Below are 18,461 nucleotides of genomic sequence, written 5' to 3' on the forward strand. Positions count from 1 at the left end.
ATTGGCTCATAACAACTTTGTATCTTTCATTGATGTTGCCCTCAGATATCCAATCAGTTTTCTTCAACAAAGAGTCAGTCCAAAAGGATGTAAAAGCCACTCTCTCCCAGAAAGCCACCCTGAGCTGTGAGGTAGCCGACACCAAGACAGAGGTGAAATGGTACAAGGATGGCAAACTGCTGACTTCTAGCAAGACAATCCATACAGAATCAAAGGCCAAGAGCCGCCAGCTGGTGATAGACAGCGTGGAGAAAAAGGATGCTGGAGAGTACACCTGTGAGGCTGGGACTGAGAAGTTAGCCTTTAAATTACAAGTGGCAGGTAAGGGAGGAGGCTTTTCAAAATATTTGTGTATTTTATTGGATGCTTGTTTATTTTTGAGCTCTTAATGAATTACATCTTATGTGATTCAATCAGAGGCCCAGTCAGCTTTCTTCAACAAGGAGACAGTTCAAAAGGAGGTGAAAGCAACTATCTCCAAGAAAGCCACTCTGAGCTGCGAGGTTTCTGATACCAAGACAGAGGTGAAATGGTATAAGGATGGCAAGCTGCTGACCTCCAGCAAGATGATCCACGCAGAGTCAATGGGCAAGAGTCGCCAGCTGGTGATAGACAGTCTGGAGAAGAAGGATGCTGGAGAGTACATCTGTGAGGCTGGGACTGAGAAGTTGGCCTTTAAACTCCATGTAGCAGGTACGGACACTGACAGCATTTTTCTTCTAGGTTTTTCATTGATTGATACACTCAAAGGTTTCGCAGATGCTAACATGTTAGTGGACAGCGAAAAAGTTTTTGTCACCCACATTCATGTTCTCCTCCACAGACACACAGGCCCAGTCTGCTTTCTCTAACAAGGAGTCAGTCCAGAGGGATGTGAAAGCCACTCTCTCCCAGAAGGCCACCCTGAGCTGTGAGGTAGCCGACACCAAGACAGAGGTGAAATGGTTTAAGGATGGCAAGCTGCTGACCTCCAGCAAGACAATCCACGCAGAGTCAAAGGGCAAGAGTCGCCAGCTGGTGATAGACAGCGTAGAGAAGAAGGATGCTGGAGAGTATATATGTGAGGCTGGGACTGAAAAGTTGGCCTTTAAAATGCATGTGGAAGGTAAGGAGGCATTATATTTGATTACTACCATATTAAGATCATTAAGCCATAACTTTATGACCCAAACATAAAGCTTTTTTGATTTTCTAATTCAGTAATAGTATTAGAAATGTAAATGTTAAAGCCTGTCACCTATATAGATTTTACAATACTAAATGGCACAATAAAAAAAATATTTTACTTTCAGATGGTGACATTTTGCTATCCTTTAAAAAAAAATTAAGATAAGGAAAAACTGTGTGAAACTGGTGAATTTGTGTTTTCTGTTTGTCTTGTGGTCTCCGTTTATGGTTGCATTGTTGGTTGTTTCAGTTAGAGGTATTTGATGTCCAGCATTGACTTAGATTGTTATATTAGTAGGACGTAATATTTTTGGTTTGTTGTAGTTGTGTGACTTGTTTGATGAGGCTGTTCTATGTTGTTATTTGGGCTTTGGGCATTGTGCCTCTCTGTGGCTGCTTTCATTTGTGAACATAAACTGCTGTTGATGTTGTTGTTGTCCGTCAGCCTTATAGGCTTAAATACACTTTGAGACCCTGTGCTCGGCAAAGTTTGCTTACATGTGGTCAGCTCATCCAGAGTTTTGTGCGCTTTGTGGTTTTAAAGTCAAGTCCGTGGTTGTATCAGTAATTGTATTCCCACCACACTCCTCTACAGTCACTTCTACAGAAATCCGGGCTAAATCTGCTTTCCTCAACAAAGAGTCAGTCCAGAGGCAAGTTAAAGCCACTTTGTCCCAGAAAGCCACCCTGAGCTGTGAGGTAGCTGACAGCAAGACAGAGGTGAAATGGTACAAAGATGGCAAGCTGCTGAGTTCCAGCAGAACGGTTCACTTGGACTCAAAGGGCAAGACTCGTCAGCTGGTGATGGACAGCATAGAGAAGAAAGATGCAGGGGTGTACACCTGTGAAGTCGGAACAGAAAAATTGGAATTTAAAGTACAGGTGACAGGTATGAGAACATTAAAGGGAATTGTATATGTTGGAGGAATATGACTGGTGTTTTAAGATGGTGAAGATTTCAGGTGAATCAGAGCAAAGCTGAAAAACAGCCGCAGTGGAGGATTTGAATTTTTTGTTTTGTATAAATGTTTGTGTTTTCGTTATGAGGTTAATGATAATGATAATGATATCGCACATATTTGTGAATATTGTGCATAGTCTTCTTTACGTAGCTGCACAGTTCTCTTTGGTGGGCTCAGCAACAGCATAATGCACCTTCGTCCACTTAAATCTCTGTTGATGTTTGTTTTTAACCACAACATTGTCCATTTTTACCTTTTCAGAGATTCAACTCAAGTCAGCCTTCTCTAACAAGGAATCTATCCAAAAGGAGGTGAAAGCCACTCTCTCCCAGAAAGCTATTTTAAGCTGTGAGGTAGCTGACACCAAGACGGAGGTGAAATGGTATAAGGATGGCAAACTACTGACCTCCAGTAAGACAATCCATACAGAATCAAAGGCCAAGAGTCGGCAGCTGGTGATCGACAGCGTGGAGAAGAAGGATGCTGGAGAGTACATCTGTGAGGCTGGGACTGAGAAGTTGACCTTTAAGATACAGGTGGCAGGTAGGAGAAATGATATGTTCCTAGGATTTCCTACAGTATGCAAATTAGATATGAAATGCGATTTGTTACGTATGCTATGTTGATTTTTTGTGTTGTGTTTCCCTGTTTTATTTACATCACATTTTTGTATTTGCTCCACAGAGCCTCCAGCTGGCTTCTCAAACAAGGAGTCAGTCCAGAAGGACGTCAAAGCCACTCTCTCTCAGAAAGCCACTTTGAGCTGTGAAGTTTCTGATTCCAAGGCGGAAGTGAAGTGGTACAAGGGCGGCAAGCTGCTGACTTCCAGCAAAGCAGTTCACATGGAGACTAAGGGCAAAAGTCGCGAGCTGGTGATTGAGAAAATGGAGAAAAAAGATGCTGGAGAGTACACCTGTGAGGCTGGAACAGAGAAGCTGGCATTTAAACTGCAAGTGACAGGTAAAATATATTTTAAATGAAAGTAATTTTCCCACATAATTAATAAGAAAACTACTCAAAAGAAGTTCTTATTTTTCTGTAGAAGAGGCTGTCAAGTTCCAGAAGAAGTCTGTCAAAGACACATGTACTGTTCAAGCAAGTGAAAACATTGTGTTGACCACTGAGCTGACCACAGAGAGTGGAAGTGTGAGGTGGTTTAAGGATGGTGTGGAGGTCAAGGAGAGCAGCAAGTATGAAATGAAAAAAGAGGGCCGTTTTCGTACCTTGGTGGTAAAATCTACTGAAGCCAAAGACAGTGGAACATACTCCTCTCAAACTGCTAGTGACAAACTGGAGTTCAAAGTTCAGGTTAAAGGTAGGTCAGAGGGAATAACCTGGTAATTTCAGTACAGAACTCTGCAGATGCCCAATTTTGTTTGAATATGTAACTCCCCTGTTTTCATTTCAGATGCAGCTTTGAAGTTTGTTGTACCCTTGAAATCTGTTGATGTGGAGTTGGGGGGTACAATTAGCCTGATGTGCGAACTAAATCAAGCCTCAGGGGATGTTGTCTGGCACCATAATCGTCGCGAGATTAAACCTGGGGGCAGGTACAGTGTCAGGACAGATGGTGCTAGGCGGGTGCTCACTGTGACTGGCATGGCTAAGGAAGATGAAGGAGAATACAGCTGCGAATGTCGAAGTGATAAGACCTCTGCTAAAGTCTCCTCAAAAGGTAAATTATCAGTTAATTAAAATCTGAACCCACGGTTTAACACCTAAAACTTTTTATTTCATGTGATCATACAATATCATTGAATGTCACTGATTCCTTTCAGAGCCCAGATTAGTGAGGCTGACCACCAAACTCAACAATGTGGCTGCTATGGAGGGAAAAGATGCCATTTTCAAATGTGCTGCTACCCCAGCAGATGTCAACATTAAGTGGTTCCACAACAGTATACCCATCACTGCTGGACCTAAGTATAAGATTGAACATGGTGGCAACACCCACTCACTCACCATCACCTCTGTCACCCAAAAAGATGCTGGAGAGATTAGCATTGATGCAGAAGGCAAAAGCTGCAAAGCTACCTTACAAGTGCAACGTAAGAAGTGCATTTTTTGTTAAAATATATCTATATGAAATATATGATACTGTATCTATTTTAAGTATTCTAAGTAACAAAAATGTCTCAATAATGTCAACATATCTGTGTCCCCTACTCAGATGAGCCTGTGACATTTAAGAAAAAGCTGGAAAACCTGACAGTGGAGGAGCAGAGTGAAGTGAAGCTGGAGGTGGAGCTAAGTAAGGCATCAGATGAAGTCCGGTGGATGAAGAACAGCGTAGTGCTGCAGCCGGCAGGAAACCTAGAGATTCGGGTAGACGGAGCCAAGCAGGTCCTGGTCTTTAAGAGTGTGGCTCACGCTGACCGTGGCATCTACTCCTGTGAAACTCTGGATGACAAGACACAGGCCAAACTTAGCGTTGAGAGTAAGACTTACACACAAATAAAAAGGGAATGTATATAATGCATGTAATGTTTGAGTTATAAGATAGGAAACCTTGTCTGGATGTTTACATCTAACATTTCCTCCTCCTCCTCCCTTCAGTGAAGAAAACCCAGGTAATAAAGGGCTTAACGGAAACCAAGGCACATGAGACAGAAACAGTTACACTTGAGGTGGAACTCAGCCAGGCTGACGTTGAAGGCTCCTGGACCAAGGATGGAGCCAAGTTAAGGGGAGGGGGAAACTGTCGTATCACAGCTCTGGGAAAGAAGCATGCCCTTACATTGTCCAATCTCAAGAGAGAGGATGCAGGCACTATTGCTTTCCAAGCAGACGGTGTCCATACTTCTGGAAAACTTATTGTCACAGGTAAGAGCTGCTTCCTTTTAGTCTGGCAAAGAAAGTTTTAATTTGTTATAATCCACTTGAGGAATAACTTAATGCTAGAATCCATATAATCCACAAAGTCACGTTTTGCTTAATTGTTGATTTTACAGAACCACCTGCTATGATTTCTAAGCCCATGACCGACATCAGTGTTCCTGAGAAGGAGAAGGTTACTTTTGAATGTGAAGTGTCCAGAACAAATGCAGATGTTAAATGGTTCAAGGTAAGAAATTATTGTTTGGATTGCTGTTGGCGGAGAATAATAATAAGATTGAAAGGGTGCAGACCATGTGTACTCTAATCTAAAAATTAATACATTTTCAGGGTGACGTGGAGCTGAAACCAGGGAAAAACTTTGGCATCCATTCCTTGGGTCGAAAGCGCTCTTTGGTCATCAACAAATGCACCCCTGATGATACAGGAACTTACATCTGTCGCACTACTGATGATAACACCTCTGCCAAGCTCACTGTTAATGGTAAATATTACTCCTCTCACAAAGCACACAAATCAGGTGTTATTATAATTATAAGGTACAGATTAGATGTAAGATCTTCCAGTATATAAGACATCTTAAAATGTTTCCCTGCAGCCAGAGACATCAAGATTATCAAAAAACTGGAGGACGTGGAGGTGATGGAGAAGGAAAGTGCATCATTTGTCTGTGAAATCTCACATGATGAAGTGGACTGTCAGTGGTACAAAGGAAGTGCTAAACTCAAAGCGGGTGACAACATCAAGATGAGACAAGAGGGTAAGGTTGCAAGATATTTGAAAAAAAATATTTATCTGCTTGTGTAATCACATAATGATTTTTTCTGAAGTAGTAAGGATTTAAAAAAAACAAACAAACAAAAAAACTGACCCATCATGTGTCTTATTCCAGGCCGAACCTATGTACTGCTGTTCAAGTCTGTTTCCACCGAGGATATGGGCGAGATTAAATTCACAGCTGATAAAGCTTCTTCAACTGCTAAACTGAAAGTGAAAGGTAAACAAATGTGTTGCATGGATTTTTTTTATTTTTATTTGATAGAGACAATGAAATTTAATATAGTTACAAAACAAAGCATGAAGGCAAGGCCAGGCAATTTAAGGCATGAAGCTAATGAGTTTATAGCTATAGCTAATTTCCAACTTGTCTCCCTTGCTGGAGTAACATTTCTTGTTATATGTGCAGTTAATCATGTTGCAATGTCCAGATGTGGTTGCAAATGGATTATTTATTCACTTTGACCAAAACTTTCAGAAAGTCGGCAATAAATTAAATACTCTTGCACATTTGAATTTTTACTTTCTTCCAAATTAAAATCAATGAATCTGCTGAAAATTGATCGTCATGCTGTGCAGAAGTGTTACTGTGTAATTCTTGGGTGGTTTTGTAAAGTTACCTCAACATTTCAGCTACTTTAGTTAACCCAATGCAAAAGCTAACACTAGAGTTTAATGAAATTTGTCTTGCTGCTACAGTTGATTACGAACATCAATCTGATAGTTTTTAATCTGGTGCAATAGAGAATCCACTTGCAACTTCCATTTACATTGTTCTACCTCATTGAGGCCTGATGGCAAAGGATCACAACTCTGTCTTTCTAGCTGAGGGTTAGGATCATTTCTCTAAGGTGTTGTCATAGCTGCCTTCTGTGAGTGAAAGTGGGTTAGCATCTGTGTCATACAGTAGTTTTTACAGAGATTCTTGACATTTTGGAGTCATTTAATGATTGGATCTCTAGCTGTGTAAGATAAATCTACCTATCTCTACCCAGAATTCAGTTACTAGGAATGTTAATGTGTTGAGGATAATTGTATATTAGTGGCATACTTTGCTATCAATCACCTATGTTGTAAATTGCAACTTCTTGGCTACAACCAAACAGCAAGTGATATATAAACAAAAAATTACTGGCACACAGTAATTTCTATTTAATCTAGGTTATCGTTATCTGCTTTTGCTTTTGCAAAAAAACAAATGTTGGAACTGATGATGCATCAAAAGCATTAATGTGCCATTACATTATGACCCCATTTGCTCTTGCTGTAGCATAATTAGTCTATGAACATCGCTTGTCCTCTTGTTCGCCTAGCGAAGGGCTTTTGCAAGGCTTTGGCATTCATGGTCTTTCATTTTCCTTTGTGGCATACGTGATAGTTTTCATTGATTCAGTGCTACTGTGACTATAGAGCTGCCTGTCAAGTTTGTGAAGAAACTCAGGGATAAGATAGCGATGTATAAGCATCGTGGTCACCTTGAATGCCAAGTGTCACGGGCCAGTGCAAAGGTGAAGTGGTACAAGAACAAGACGGAGATCAAACCCAGCAAGAAGTACGAGATCAAGAGTGAAGATGTGTACCGAAAACTCACCATCACTGAGGTCGACGCCGGGGACGAAGACACATATACCTGTGATGCCACTGATGACAAGACATCCTGCAAACTGCTTGTAGAAGGTAACATGATGGAAGGTGACCGATTAATTTACTTGGTGTCAGTTAATGCAATTGCAGGGAATTTATGGTACGGTGTATGGTTGTGTAAATACATGTACAAGTATTTACACTAAACAAGCCATCAGACTCACAGTCAATGAGGTATCTGTCTGTCTTAAGTATTACACTACTGAGAAATATGGGAACATTTTGTTGATTTATTTCTTGGCTATTTTGCAACAAGCGTGACCTACTAAATGAATTAACAAAAAAATGGTATGTCAAATAATTTTGTGCAAGAAATTAACAAAACTGTTATTACCACTGCAGGTGAAGTAACCCATGCAGCTGTTTTCAAATTACTCTTGTTGAAGTTATGCCAGGGAATATGTGAGCTCATTACAGTTCAGTCCACGGACAAAGAATGGGTCTTTTTCATTGGAGACGTTTTGACATGTCACAGCAGGAGGAGCTGAGGTGTACAAAATAAAATTAATGATGGCTGCATTCCACTTAGTTTCCTGGTTTGGGCGTGTTGGTGTGGTGCATGCTGGCTCACCATCACACTGTCATTACTTAGTAGTTGACTTAAATAGGAACAGGCCATCATAATGTTATTAGTAACACCTATGCTATTCCTACGATGACAAGTCAAATTAGGTGCTGTATTCCTGTTTTGGCAAGAGCAACAGAACACACAGGAGAGTGAGATGGTGCCAAAATACACAAGGCGTTAAAAGAGGAGAAAAATTGCTCTAAGCAGAGGATTAACATTGGCCATTGAGTGACGCGGCATACACGGTGGCTGTTATACTTTATGATGCATTATTATTGCCTCAGCATCAACAACAATTAGACGTGGAGAGACATGTCTTCAGGTTGTTTGCCCCATTTTTGTGAACTCTTGTAATCTCAACAATGCCTTGATGGAACTTTTTCAAATTTGGCACAAACATTAATTTGTACTCAAGCAGCAAGAATAGGTTTACATTATGGTGGCAGTGACCTCACCGCCTTGTGAGGAATTCCTAGGGGGAGTTTTATTACATGTGGCAAAAACCTTTTTTTTTTTTGACGCAAGGATGACCTGATCAGGATTAAGACATCAAAGGTCAAAGAACCTCAGAAAACACATTTGTGGACATAATTTGTAAATTAATGTATGGCATCATTTAACTGCAAGAACACTTCTGGCCATTGTTCAAGGCTGTAAGTTCGTAATACAGTACTACAATAGTTTAATTAGGAAATTAGTCATGGGGGGAGTCATGAGCTGTTTGACCCACTACAAAACATTTTTCAAAGAATACTATTGTTTGTCAAATTTGTGTTGTGCATCCTTGAATGACAAGAATCAAAGCAAGGTTTAAGCAAATTGACTTTTATAGCACATTCAAAGTATCAGATGCTCTTTCTTGATTTCTCAGCACTAGTGTTAATAATGTAAAGTACATGGGGTCTGTGATATGATTTTGGTGTAAAAAGTGTATTTACAGGTAATGCTATATATCAACATGACCTCTATTCTATGAAATAATTTCACTGATTTCTAACTAAACCATTTTCTGTTCATGATCCCCCAGAGCAGTCCATCAGCATTGTGCGGGAGCTTAGTTCAGTTGAAGTGACAGAACCCTTTGCAGCTGTTTTTGAAGTTGAAATCAGCATGGAACTGGTGAAACCTCCCATTTGGACTCTGAACGGAGTCGCTGTGCAGGAGAGCGCTGATGCTGAAATGGAGAAAGAGGGCACGTTGCATCGTCTCACTTTCAAAAAAACCAAAGCATCAATGACAGGACCTGTGCAGTTTACAGCTGGAAAGAGCAAATCTCTTGCCCAACTCACAGTCAAAGGTAAATGTGTTCAACCACGGTGCTTACAATCATTTATGCGCTGCAAAACTCTCGTAGGCAAATCTAATCAGATATTGTTTGGCACATTTAGAGCGTCCACTTGAGATTGCAGAGCCCATGAAGGATGTGAAGGCAAAGGAGAAAAGCTCAGCCATACTCTCATGCAAGTTCTCTGCCTCACCTAAAGAAGTTAACTGGTTTAAAGGCAAAGAACATCTGGTAGCATCAGACAAGTATAACATGAAGCAAGATGCTACAAGGGCTCAACTCACCATTCAGACGTTAACCGGGGAAGACAGTGGAGAGTACCGCTGTCAATCTGGACCTGCTGAGACCAAAGGCAAACTTACTGTTGAAGGTACAGTGCACATCTTAGAATACGACAGAAAATACAGCAGTTCACGTTAAATCACATAAAGCATTTTTATGGTCAAGTGGTCTATGAACTAAAACCACTGTCTTATTTTTTCTGTCTAGTCCGTGAAATTAAATTCACCAAGCACTTGGCTGACACAGAGGTTGATGAAGACAGCGATGCAGTGTTCACATGTGAAGTAAACTATGCAGACGAAGAGGCACAGTGGCTTCTGAATGACAAGGTGCTCTTCACTAATGAAGTCAACACCATCACTCATGAGGGCAAGGTTCACAAACTCATGCTGAAGAATTTGGCACCTAAGGATGGGGGGACTATCACCTTTCAAGTACGCAAGGTGAAAGAGTCTGTTACCCTTAAGGTCAAAGGTAAGAATTCACTAGCGCATAATAAAAAATTGCTCATTTAACTTGATAAGTTTCTCAGTCACGTGACATTTCATGAAATCAGTTTACTGACAGGAGCCAGGAGTGATCAGATTACTGAATGTAAATAGTCCTAACCCTAATCAGAGTCAACCAAAAAAATGAGCGCAAAGTGTTCTCACAGGCCATTCTTTACTTTCTGACTTGCCCTGCAGAGAAGCGTGCTGTCTTCCTCAAGTCTCTCGATGACGTCATTGGAGAGGAGAAGGGCATGATAACTCTGGCATGTGAGGCGTCCAAGCCCAGGGTTTCTCCTACATGGAGAAAAGAAGGTAAAGTGTTGAAGGCTGGACCAAAGTATGAGCTCCTCCACACAGGCAAGTCCTTGGGACTGATCATCAAGGACGTCACCAAAGATGATGCTGGGGAGTATAGTTGTGATCTTGGAACAGAGGTTTCAAAAGCAAAGGTCACTGTAAGAGGTTGGTGTGCTTTGTTGTTTGAAATATACAGTTGTAGCCTGGATACTTATGGTTTAGCTGGGCGTCTTCACCACCTTTGCTTTCTGACCCAAATTTAGAAATCGGCCTTGGAATTACCAAATGGCTGAAGTCAGCTGAGGTGAATGAGGGAGAGACATGCAGCTTTGAGTGCATCCTGTCCCGTGAGAGCACAGATGAGTGCTCATGGACTGTTAATGGCCAAACTATTTCAAAAGGAGGTCGCTATGAAGTCACCAGTAAAGGCCGCAAGTACACACTAACCATTAAGGATGTCATCCCTGCTGATGCTGGTGAGGTAGTCTTCAACATTAAAGACCTGAGCTCTAAAGCAACATTAGCAGTTGAAGGTAAGTGACGAATATCGCTTCAAGAGGACTAAACAAAGGTACTCAAAGTTAAGATGTTGAAGTAAACATATTGTCATCCTTCGTTCCAGGCAAAGCTTCATCTGTGTCCAAAGCACTAGAGAATGTTAGTGCTGTTCAAGGGGAGGATGCTGTTTTCACCTGCGAGGTGACACAGGCTAGTTCCACTGTAAACTGGGCCAAGGAAGGGAAAACCATCAGAAAGAGCCAGAAGTATGACATCAGCCAAGTGGAGAAGGTCATGAAGCTCACCATCCATAGTGTCTCTGCTCAAGACTCTGGGGAGTACAGCTGTGAAGTTGTTGGAGGTGCAACCACAAGAGCCCGACTTGAAATCAAGGGTAAGAATGAAATGATTAATTTCTATCCCACTGCAGTTTTTATATTTGACTTAATGAGCCTTTAAGAGACTTAACCTATGACAACACTTGTTGAGTTAGAGAAGAGCTAATGATTATCCTAAAAAGAGCTAACCTTGCAGTTTCAAACTGTGCCTACAAATAAAATGAGGTTCTCTTTCTACAGACCCAGTCCATAAGTTCACTGAAACCTTTAAGGACAGCCAAGCAGATGAAAAGAGCTCTGTGACCTTGAAGTGTGAGACGGCTCAAACCCCATCCACTGTGATATGGCTGAAAGGCCACACGGAGCTCAAGGCGGGAGGTCGATATGAGATGTCCCAGAAAGAGAGGGTGTTAACTCTCACCATCAAGCATGTGGAGGAGGAAGACACTGATATCTACACTTGTGATGTGGGCACTGCTAAGACCATGGCAAAGGTGACAGTTAAAGGTAAGACTCTATATACAAGTTTGGGGTAAGTTTTTTTACGTTACACTGCTGAGTATCTTTAAGAAGTGCTAATTGAGTCAACATGTTTACAATGTTTTATCTTTGCAAGATATGATAAGGGGGTAATATGGAAGAAAACAGATAGTGCTAAGTCATTATTACTTTGCACTTTCACAATATTTTTTTGAAAAATGAATCTGTGACAATGCATTTTGCATGTTTTGTGACATCTGTTGAAGGTTGTTGAAATCTGTGACTGCATTCAGTATCATTTTGTGCCTGTTGGTCGTGCCACAGAGAGTGAATGCTGTATGACTACGCTCGTAGTTGGTTTGGTCTGACTCTAAAGACCACCCTTTTGTTATTGTGGAAAGACCAAAGGATGTCCTTGGTTTTGAATGGGAATCTGCTGCATTTGTTTGCCGTGTCAGTCCTATTGATCTACCTAATGTGCAGTGGTGCTTAGGTCCCACTCCTTCTCAGATCAGCCCTCTGGGCGATATTCAGGTTCTAGAGGGGGGTATCCACTCTGTTACCATGAGAGAGTTGACTCCCGGGGACTCAGGCACCATCTCTGTGGTTCCTGGGGATCAGAAAGTATATGCGTCTCTTGATGTCAGAGGTAATTGATGCCAATCCCAAATTCTTACAAATCTACTTAAGGTGTGGATTTGTCAAAAAACACCATAGGTTAGTAGAACTGTTGCTTCGCCTTTTGTATTTTCCAATAGAAACATTGTTCTCAGTGTCTTGCTTTGTGAGTGAATTACCGAAGGATCTGCTTTGCATTTCTGTCATGTTTGTCTTGGGATCTGTGTGACAGTGAGACTGATTGTAAACGATGTCATTCGATATGTGCAAATGCTAAAAGTGATCTTTCCTCAAATGTATTGTCTTGTTTTGCAATGACTGCTCATTGCATAAGTGGATTTTTCCCTACGATAGTAATCCTTTGTGCATCTGAAAAAGGATTTCTTCCTGTAGTATTGTAGTGAGAGAGATTGTTCATTAAAAGGAGCACCAGTTCAACCTACAGTAGAGAAATGTTTGGGTTCTGAAGACTACTGGTGGACAACAGGAGCATGTCATCATCCAGCATCTTCGCTTCTCATCATTTTCCATCCTCCATCACAACCCAACAACATGCAACACCCTGTTTTATATAATCAAATCATTGTCCCCTTTATTTTAGCCCTGCCAGCCAATTTTAAAGAAAAACTGAAGAACCAGGATAAAAAAGAAGGGGAGAGTGTGACACTTTCTTGCAATTTATCAAAACCTGCAACCGACTTTCAGTGGAAGAAAGGCTCTGAAATCCTCAAAGCTGGAGAGAAGTATGAAATGAAGCAGAAGGACACCCGTTTGGAACTTCTAATAAAGAATTTGAAAGTTGAAGACAGTGGAGAGTACTTGTGTGTCTGTGGTGATCAGAAGACATCTGCAACTGTGAAAGTCAATGGTATGGATTCATGAAGTGTTTTTCTGAAGTGTTCTGGAAAAGTTTTATAGTTAGAGAAATCAAGTGATTATTTACTGCTTGTCTTACCTTGTACAGCATTGCCGCCGGCTTTCACACAGAAGCTGAAGAGCCAGGAGGCTGAAGAGGGAGCCAGCGTTACTCTGCAGTGTGAGCTCTCTAAACCTGGAGTCCCAGTGGAGTGGAAGAAGGGAACGCAGGTCCTGAAGTCTGGAGAAAAGTACCAGATGAAGCAGAACGCCTCTGTGAATGAACTCCTGATCAACAAGGTGGTGCCAGAAGACAGTGGAGACTACAGCTGTGTGTGTGGAGACGAGAAGACCTCAGCCAGCCTCAAGATCAAGGGTAGGAAGAGGATTTTCAAATAGTCCGTTTGAGTAACATTTCTCACAACAACTGCTCCCTCTTTGTACAGATTTAGACATGGTTGGGACTCTTTATGTTTTCTGGACTTACAAATTATCTGTGCTTACCTTTTATAGTTGTTTTTTTTTGTTTTTTGTTTTTTAATTTTCTGTGTATATTTTATGTTTTGGCCTGCCACTGACTGCTAACCAACTAACAAATGCTCAGCCCAACCAGTGACCTTCAAGCACAAGTTGGAGAGCCAGGAGGCTGAGGAGGGAGCCAGTGTTACTCTGCAGTGTGAGCTCTCTAAACCTGGAGTCCCAGTGGAGTGGAAGAAGGGAACGCAGGTCCTGAAGTCTGGAGAAAAGTACCAGATGAAGCAGAAAGCCTCTGTGAATGAACTCCTGATCAACAAGGTGGTGCCAGAAGACAGTGGAGACTACAACTGTGTGTGTGGAGACGAGAAGACCTCAGCCAGCCTCAAGATAAAGGGTAGGAGGAAGATTTTTAAAGAATTGGCCCATGGAGTGTTTATGGGAAACCTTACATCCCACATTGTATGTGGACTTATGTAAACACATTTTATTGTGGAGTCTTGTCAGTGTTTGTGTTCTGTGTCTGTTTTTGGATCGACTGCAATAGCAGGACCACCCTATAATTGTGAGATGTCCATGACTGACTGACTGACTGACTCAGTGAGTGATAGAGTTGAGTGATCATAGTTCCACGATTGGTCAGGCAAATGCTACGTGACTGAGTTTTAGTTTCTACATTGGCTGATGCACTTTTTGAGTACATTTCACAAACAGCTTCTACTAGGATGGAGTTAATGGTCTGCAGTGTTGCTGATTTAACGTGTCGCTAAATTTAGAGAGGCAGACAAGGATACCTTGCATCTACCCTGTTCAGTGAGTGGCAGAGAGGCGGAGCAGCAATAGGCCATGCTTCAGAGACAGTTTCAAACTTCTGCTTCATGGTTAAATAGTAAAAACACATAAATGAGCACACATTTGTACTTATCTTGTGCCATGATATGACACTGATCACTAACAACTAAAAATGCTCAGCCCAACCAGTGACCTTCAAACACAAGTTGGAGAGCCAGGAGGCCGAGGAGGGAGCCAGCGTTACTCTGCAGTGTGAGCTCTCTAAACCCGGAGTCCCAGTGGAGTGGAAGAAGGGAACGCAGGTCCTGAAGTCCGGAGAAAAGTACCAGATGAAGCAGAAAGCCTCTGTGAATGAACTCCTGATCAACAAAGTGGTGCCAGAAGACAGCGGAGACTACAACTGTGTGTGTGGAGACGAGAAGACCTCAGCCAACCTCAAGATCAAGGGTAGGAAGAGGATGTTTAAGAGTTTGCCCATGGACTATTTTTGGAAAACCTTGTTTACCACATTTTATGTGGACTTATGTTAACACATTTTATTGTGGAGTCTTATAAGTGTTTGCGTTCTGTGTCTGTTTTTGGCTTGATTGCAACAGCAGGACCACCCTATAATTGTGAATGTCCATGACTGACTGACTGACTCAGTGAGTGATAGAGTTGAGTGATCATAGTTCCACGATTGGTCAGGCAAATGCTACGTGACTGAGTTTTAGTTTCTACATTGGCTGATGCACTTTTTGAGTACATTTCACAAACAGCTTCTACTAGGGTGGAGTTAATGGTCTGCAGTGTTGCCGATTTAATGTGTTGCTAGATTTATAGAGGCAAAAGAGGAAGAAGAGAGTTGCAATATAATGTCGTACCTTGCATCTACCCTGTTCAGTGAGTGGCAGAGAGGCGGAGCAGCAATAGGCCATGCTTCAGAGATAATTTCAAACTTCTGCTTTTGTCTGACAACGTTAAACAGTAAAAACACACAAATGAGCACAAATTTTTACTTATTTTGTGCCATGAAATGACTCTGATAACTAACCAACTAAAAATGCTCAGCCCAACCAGTGACCTTCAAACACAAGTTGGAGAGCCAGGAGGGTGAGGAGGGAGCCAGCGTTACTCTGCAGTGTGAGCTCTCTAAACCTGGAGTCCCAGTGGAGTGGAAGAAGGGAACGCAGGTCCTGAAGTCTGGAGAAAAGTACCAGATGAAGCAGAAAGCCTCTGTGAATGAACTCCTGATCAACAAGGTGGTGCCAGAAGACAGTGGAGACTACAGCTGTGTTTGTGGAGACGAGAAGACCTCAGCCAGCCTCAAGATAAAGGGTAGGAGGAAGATTTTTAAAGAATTGGCCCATGGAGTGTTTATGGGAAACCTTACATCCCACATTGTATGTGGACTTATGTAAACACATTTTATTGTGGAGTCTTGTCAGTGTTTGTGTTCTGTGTCTGTTTTTGGATCGACTGCAACAGCAGGACCACCCTATAATTGTGAGATGTCCATGACTGACTGACTGACTGACTCAGTGAGTGATAGAGTTGAGTGATCATAGTTCCACGATTGGTCAGGCAAATGCTACGTGACTGAGTTTTAGTTTCTACATTGGCTGATGCACTTTTTGAGTACATTTCACAAACAGCTTCTACTAGGGTGGAGTTAATGGTCTGCAGTGTTGCCGATTTAATGTGTTGCTAGATTTATAGAGGCAGAAGAGGAAGAAGAGAGTTGCAATATAATGTCGTACCTTGCATCTACCCTGTTCAGTGAGTGGCAGAGAGGCGGAGCAGCAATAGGCCATGCTTCAGACATAATTTCAAACTTCTGCTTTTGTCTGACAACGTTAAACAGTAAAAACACACAAATGAGCACAAATTTTTACTTATTTTGTGCCATGAAATGACTCTGATCACTAACCAACTAAAAATGCTCAGCCCAACCAGTGACCTTCAAACACAAGTTGGAGAGCCAGGAGGGTGAGGAGGGAGCCAGCGTTACTCTGCAGTGTGAGCTCTCTAAACCTGGAGTCCCAGTGGAGTGGAAGAAGGGAACGCAGGTCCTGAAGTCTGGAGAAAAGTACCAGATGAAGCAGAAAGCCTCTGTGAATGAACTCCTGATCAACAAGGTGGTGCCAGAAGACAGTGGAGACTACAGCTGTGTTTGTGGAGACGAGAAGACCTCAGCCAGCCTCAAGATAAAGGGTAGGGAAAGGATGTTTAAGAGTTTGCCCATGGACTGTTTTTGGAAAACCTTGTGGAGTCTTGTTAGTGTTTGTGTTCTGTCTGTTTTTGGCTCGATTGCAACAACAGGACCACCATACAATTGTGAATGTCCATGACTGACTGACTGACTCAGTGAGTGATAGAGTTGAGTGATCATAGTTCCATGATTGGTCAGGCAAATGCTACATGACTGAGTTTTAGTTTCTACATCGGCTGATGCACTTTCAGAATGTATTGTCATGAACATCTACTGGGATGGCGATAATGGCCTCCAGTGTTGCCAGTTGAGAATATTTGTTGCTAGACTTATAGAAGCAGAAGAGGAAGAAGAGAGTTGCAACATAATGTTGTATCTTGTATCTAGTGAGTGACAGAGAGGTGAAGCAGCAGTGGATCGTGTTTCAGGCACAATATCAAACTTATTCTGTTGTCTGACAACATTGACAGAAACAGCATATAAGTGAGAATTATTTTGTTTTGTGTCATGATATGACTCTGATCACTAACCAACTAAAAATGCTCAGCCCAACCAGTCATCTTCAAACACAAGTTGGAGAGCCAGGAGGCTGAGGAGGGAGCCAGCGTTACTCTGCAGTGTGAGCTCTCTAAACCTGGAGTCCCAGTGGAGTGGAAGAAGGGAACACAGGTCCTGAAGTCTGGAGAAAAGTACCAGATGAAGCAGAAAGCCTCTGTGAATGAACTCCTGATCAACAAGGTGGTGCCAGAAGACAGTGGAGACTACAGCTGTGTTTGTGGAGACGAGAAGACCTCAGCCAGCCTCAAGATAAAGGGTAGGAAGAGGATTTTCAAATAGTCCGTTTAAATAGCAATTTTAAATAGCACAGCTTTTTTATGTACAGATATTTAGATAAGTGTTCTGAGGAGTATTAATGGCTTCATAGCTAGAAAATTGCCAATGCTTGGCTTTTGTGTTTTCCATTTGATTTTGTACTATTTTTATATCCACATTTTAAAAATAGTTTTTGTTATGGCATGCCGCTGAATACTAACCAACTTAAAATGCTCAGCCCAACCAGTGACCTTCAAACACAAGTTGGAGAGCCAGGAGGCTGAGGAGGGAGCCAGCGTTACTCTGCAGTGTGAGCTCTCTAAACCTGGAGTCCCAGTGGAGTGGAAGAAGGGAACACAGGTCCTGAAGTCTGGAGAAAAGTACCAGATGAAGCAGAAAGCCTCTGTGAATGAACTCCTGATCAACAAGGTGGTGCCAGAAGACAGTGGAGACTACAGCTGTGTGTGTGGAGACGAGAAGACCTCAGCTAGCCTCAAGATCAAGGGTAGGAAGAGGATTTTCAAATAGTCCGTTTGAGTAACGTTTTTTTGAAAGACAGTAACTGCTCCCTCTTTGTACAGATTTAGACATGGTTGGGACTCTTAATGTTTTCCGGACTTGCAAATGATCTGTGCTTGCCTTTTATAGTTGTTGTTTTTTTTAGCAATTATTCTGTGTATATTATATCTTATGACCTGCCACTGATCACTAACCAACTAACAAATGCTCAGCCCAACCAGTGACCTTCAAGCACAAGTTGGAGAGCCAGGAGGCCGAGGAGGGAGCCAGTGTTACTCTGCAGTGTGAGCTCTCTAAATCCGGAGTCCCAGTGGAGTGGAAGAAGGGAATGCAGGTCCTGAAGTCTGGAGAAAAGTACCAGATGAAGCAGAAAGCCTCTGTGAATGAACTCCTGATCAACAAGGTGGTGCCAGAAGACAGTGGAGACTACAGCTGTGTGTGTGGAGACGAGAAGACCTCTGCCAGCCTCAAGATAAAGGGTAGGAGGATAAGTGATTTGAACCTTGATGATATGTTAATATGTTGGAAATATAATGTTACATGTTGTTCATTCATGTTGGAAAATTAACCTCAAT

The 18,461-nt window shown here is 42.0% G+C and overlaps 1 protein-coding gene across 1 annotated transcript in view; it reads left to right on the top strand.

Moving 5' to 3' along the window:
• Positions 1 to 18,461, top strand: part of obscnb (obscurin, cytoskeletal calmodulin and titin-interacting RhoGEF b) — a 57,049-nt gene that overhangs the window by 8,298 nt on the left and 30,290 nt on the right. Inside the window, exons 11-42 of the mRNA XM_085805639.1 lie at positions 46 to 321; positions 418 to 693; positions 824 to 1,105; positions 1,763 to 2,056; positions 2,391 to 2,672; positions 2,814 to 3,089; positions 3,172 to 3,444; positions 3,538 to 3,804; positions 3,908 to 4,177; positions 4,300 to 4,566; positions 4,686 to 4,952; positions 5,081 to 5,193; positions 5,295 to 5,448; positions 5,563 to 5,724; positions 5,857 to 5,961; positions 7,152 to 7,418; positions 8,981 to 9,250; positions 9,342 to 9,608; positions 9,728 to 9,994; positions 10,207 to 10,473; positions 10,572 to 10,841; positions 10,931 to 11,200; positions 11,385 to 11,651; positions 12,844 to 13,110; positions 13,207 to 13,473; positions 13,702 to 13,968; positions 14,544 to 14,810; positions 15,414 to 15,680; positions 16,290 to 16,556; positions 17,102 to 17,368; positions 17,606 to 17,872; positions 18,099 to 18,365. Of these exons, the coding sequence (XP_085661765.1) occupies positions 46 to 321; positions 418 to 693; positions 824 to 1,105; positions 1,763 to 2,056; positions 2,391 to 2,672; positions 2,814 to 3,089; positions 3,172 to 3,444; positions 3,538 to 3,804; positions 3,908 to 4,177; positions 4,300 to 4,566; positions 4,686 to 4,952; positions 5,081 to 5,193; positions 5,295 to 5,448; positions 5,563 to 5,724; positions 5,857 to 5,961; positions 7,152 to 7,418; positions 8,981 to 9,250; positions 9,342 to 9,608; positions 9,728 to 9,994; positions 10,207 to 10,473; positions 10,572 to 10,841; positions 10,931 to 11,200; positions 11,385 to 11,651; positions 12,844 to 13,110; positions 13,207 to 13,473; positions 13,702 to 13,968; positions 14,544 to 14,810; positions 15,414 to 15,680; positions 16,290 to 16,556; positions 17,102 to 17,368; positions 17,606 to 17,872; positions 18,099 to 18,365 (8,112 nt within the window). The remainder of the gene's footprint in view (positions 1 to 45; positions 322 to 417; positions 694 to 823; positions 1,106 to 1,762; positions 2,057 to 2,390; positions 2,673 to 2,813; positions 3,090 to 3,171; positions 3,445 to 3,537; positions 3,805 to 3,907; positions 4,178 to 4,299; positions 4,567 to 4,685; positions 4,953 to 5,080; positions 5,194 to 5,294; positions 5,449 to 5,562; positions 5,725 to 5,856; positions 5,962 to 7,151; positions 7,419 to 8,980; positions 9,251 to 9,341; positions 9,609 to 9,727; positions 9,995 to 10,206; positions 10,474 to 10,571; positions 10,842 to 10,930; positions 11,201 to 11,384; positions 11,652 to 12,843; positions 13,111 to 13,206; positions 13,474 to 13,701; positions 13,969 to 14,543; positions 14,811 to 15,413; positions 15,681 to 16,289; positions 16,557 to 17,101; positions 17,369 to 17,605; positions 17,873 to 18,098; positions 18,366 to 18,461) is intronic.

Source organism: Trachurus japonicus, chromosome 17 (genome assembly GCF_045865225.1).
Source record: "Trachurus japonicus isolate A0001 chromosome 17, Traja_1.0".
Taxonomy (NCBI): Eukaryota; Metazoa; Chordata; class Actinopteri; order Carangiformes; family Carangidae; genus Trachurus; species Trachurus japonicus.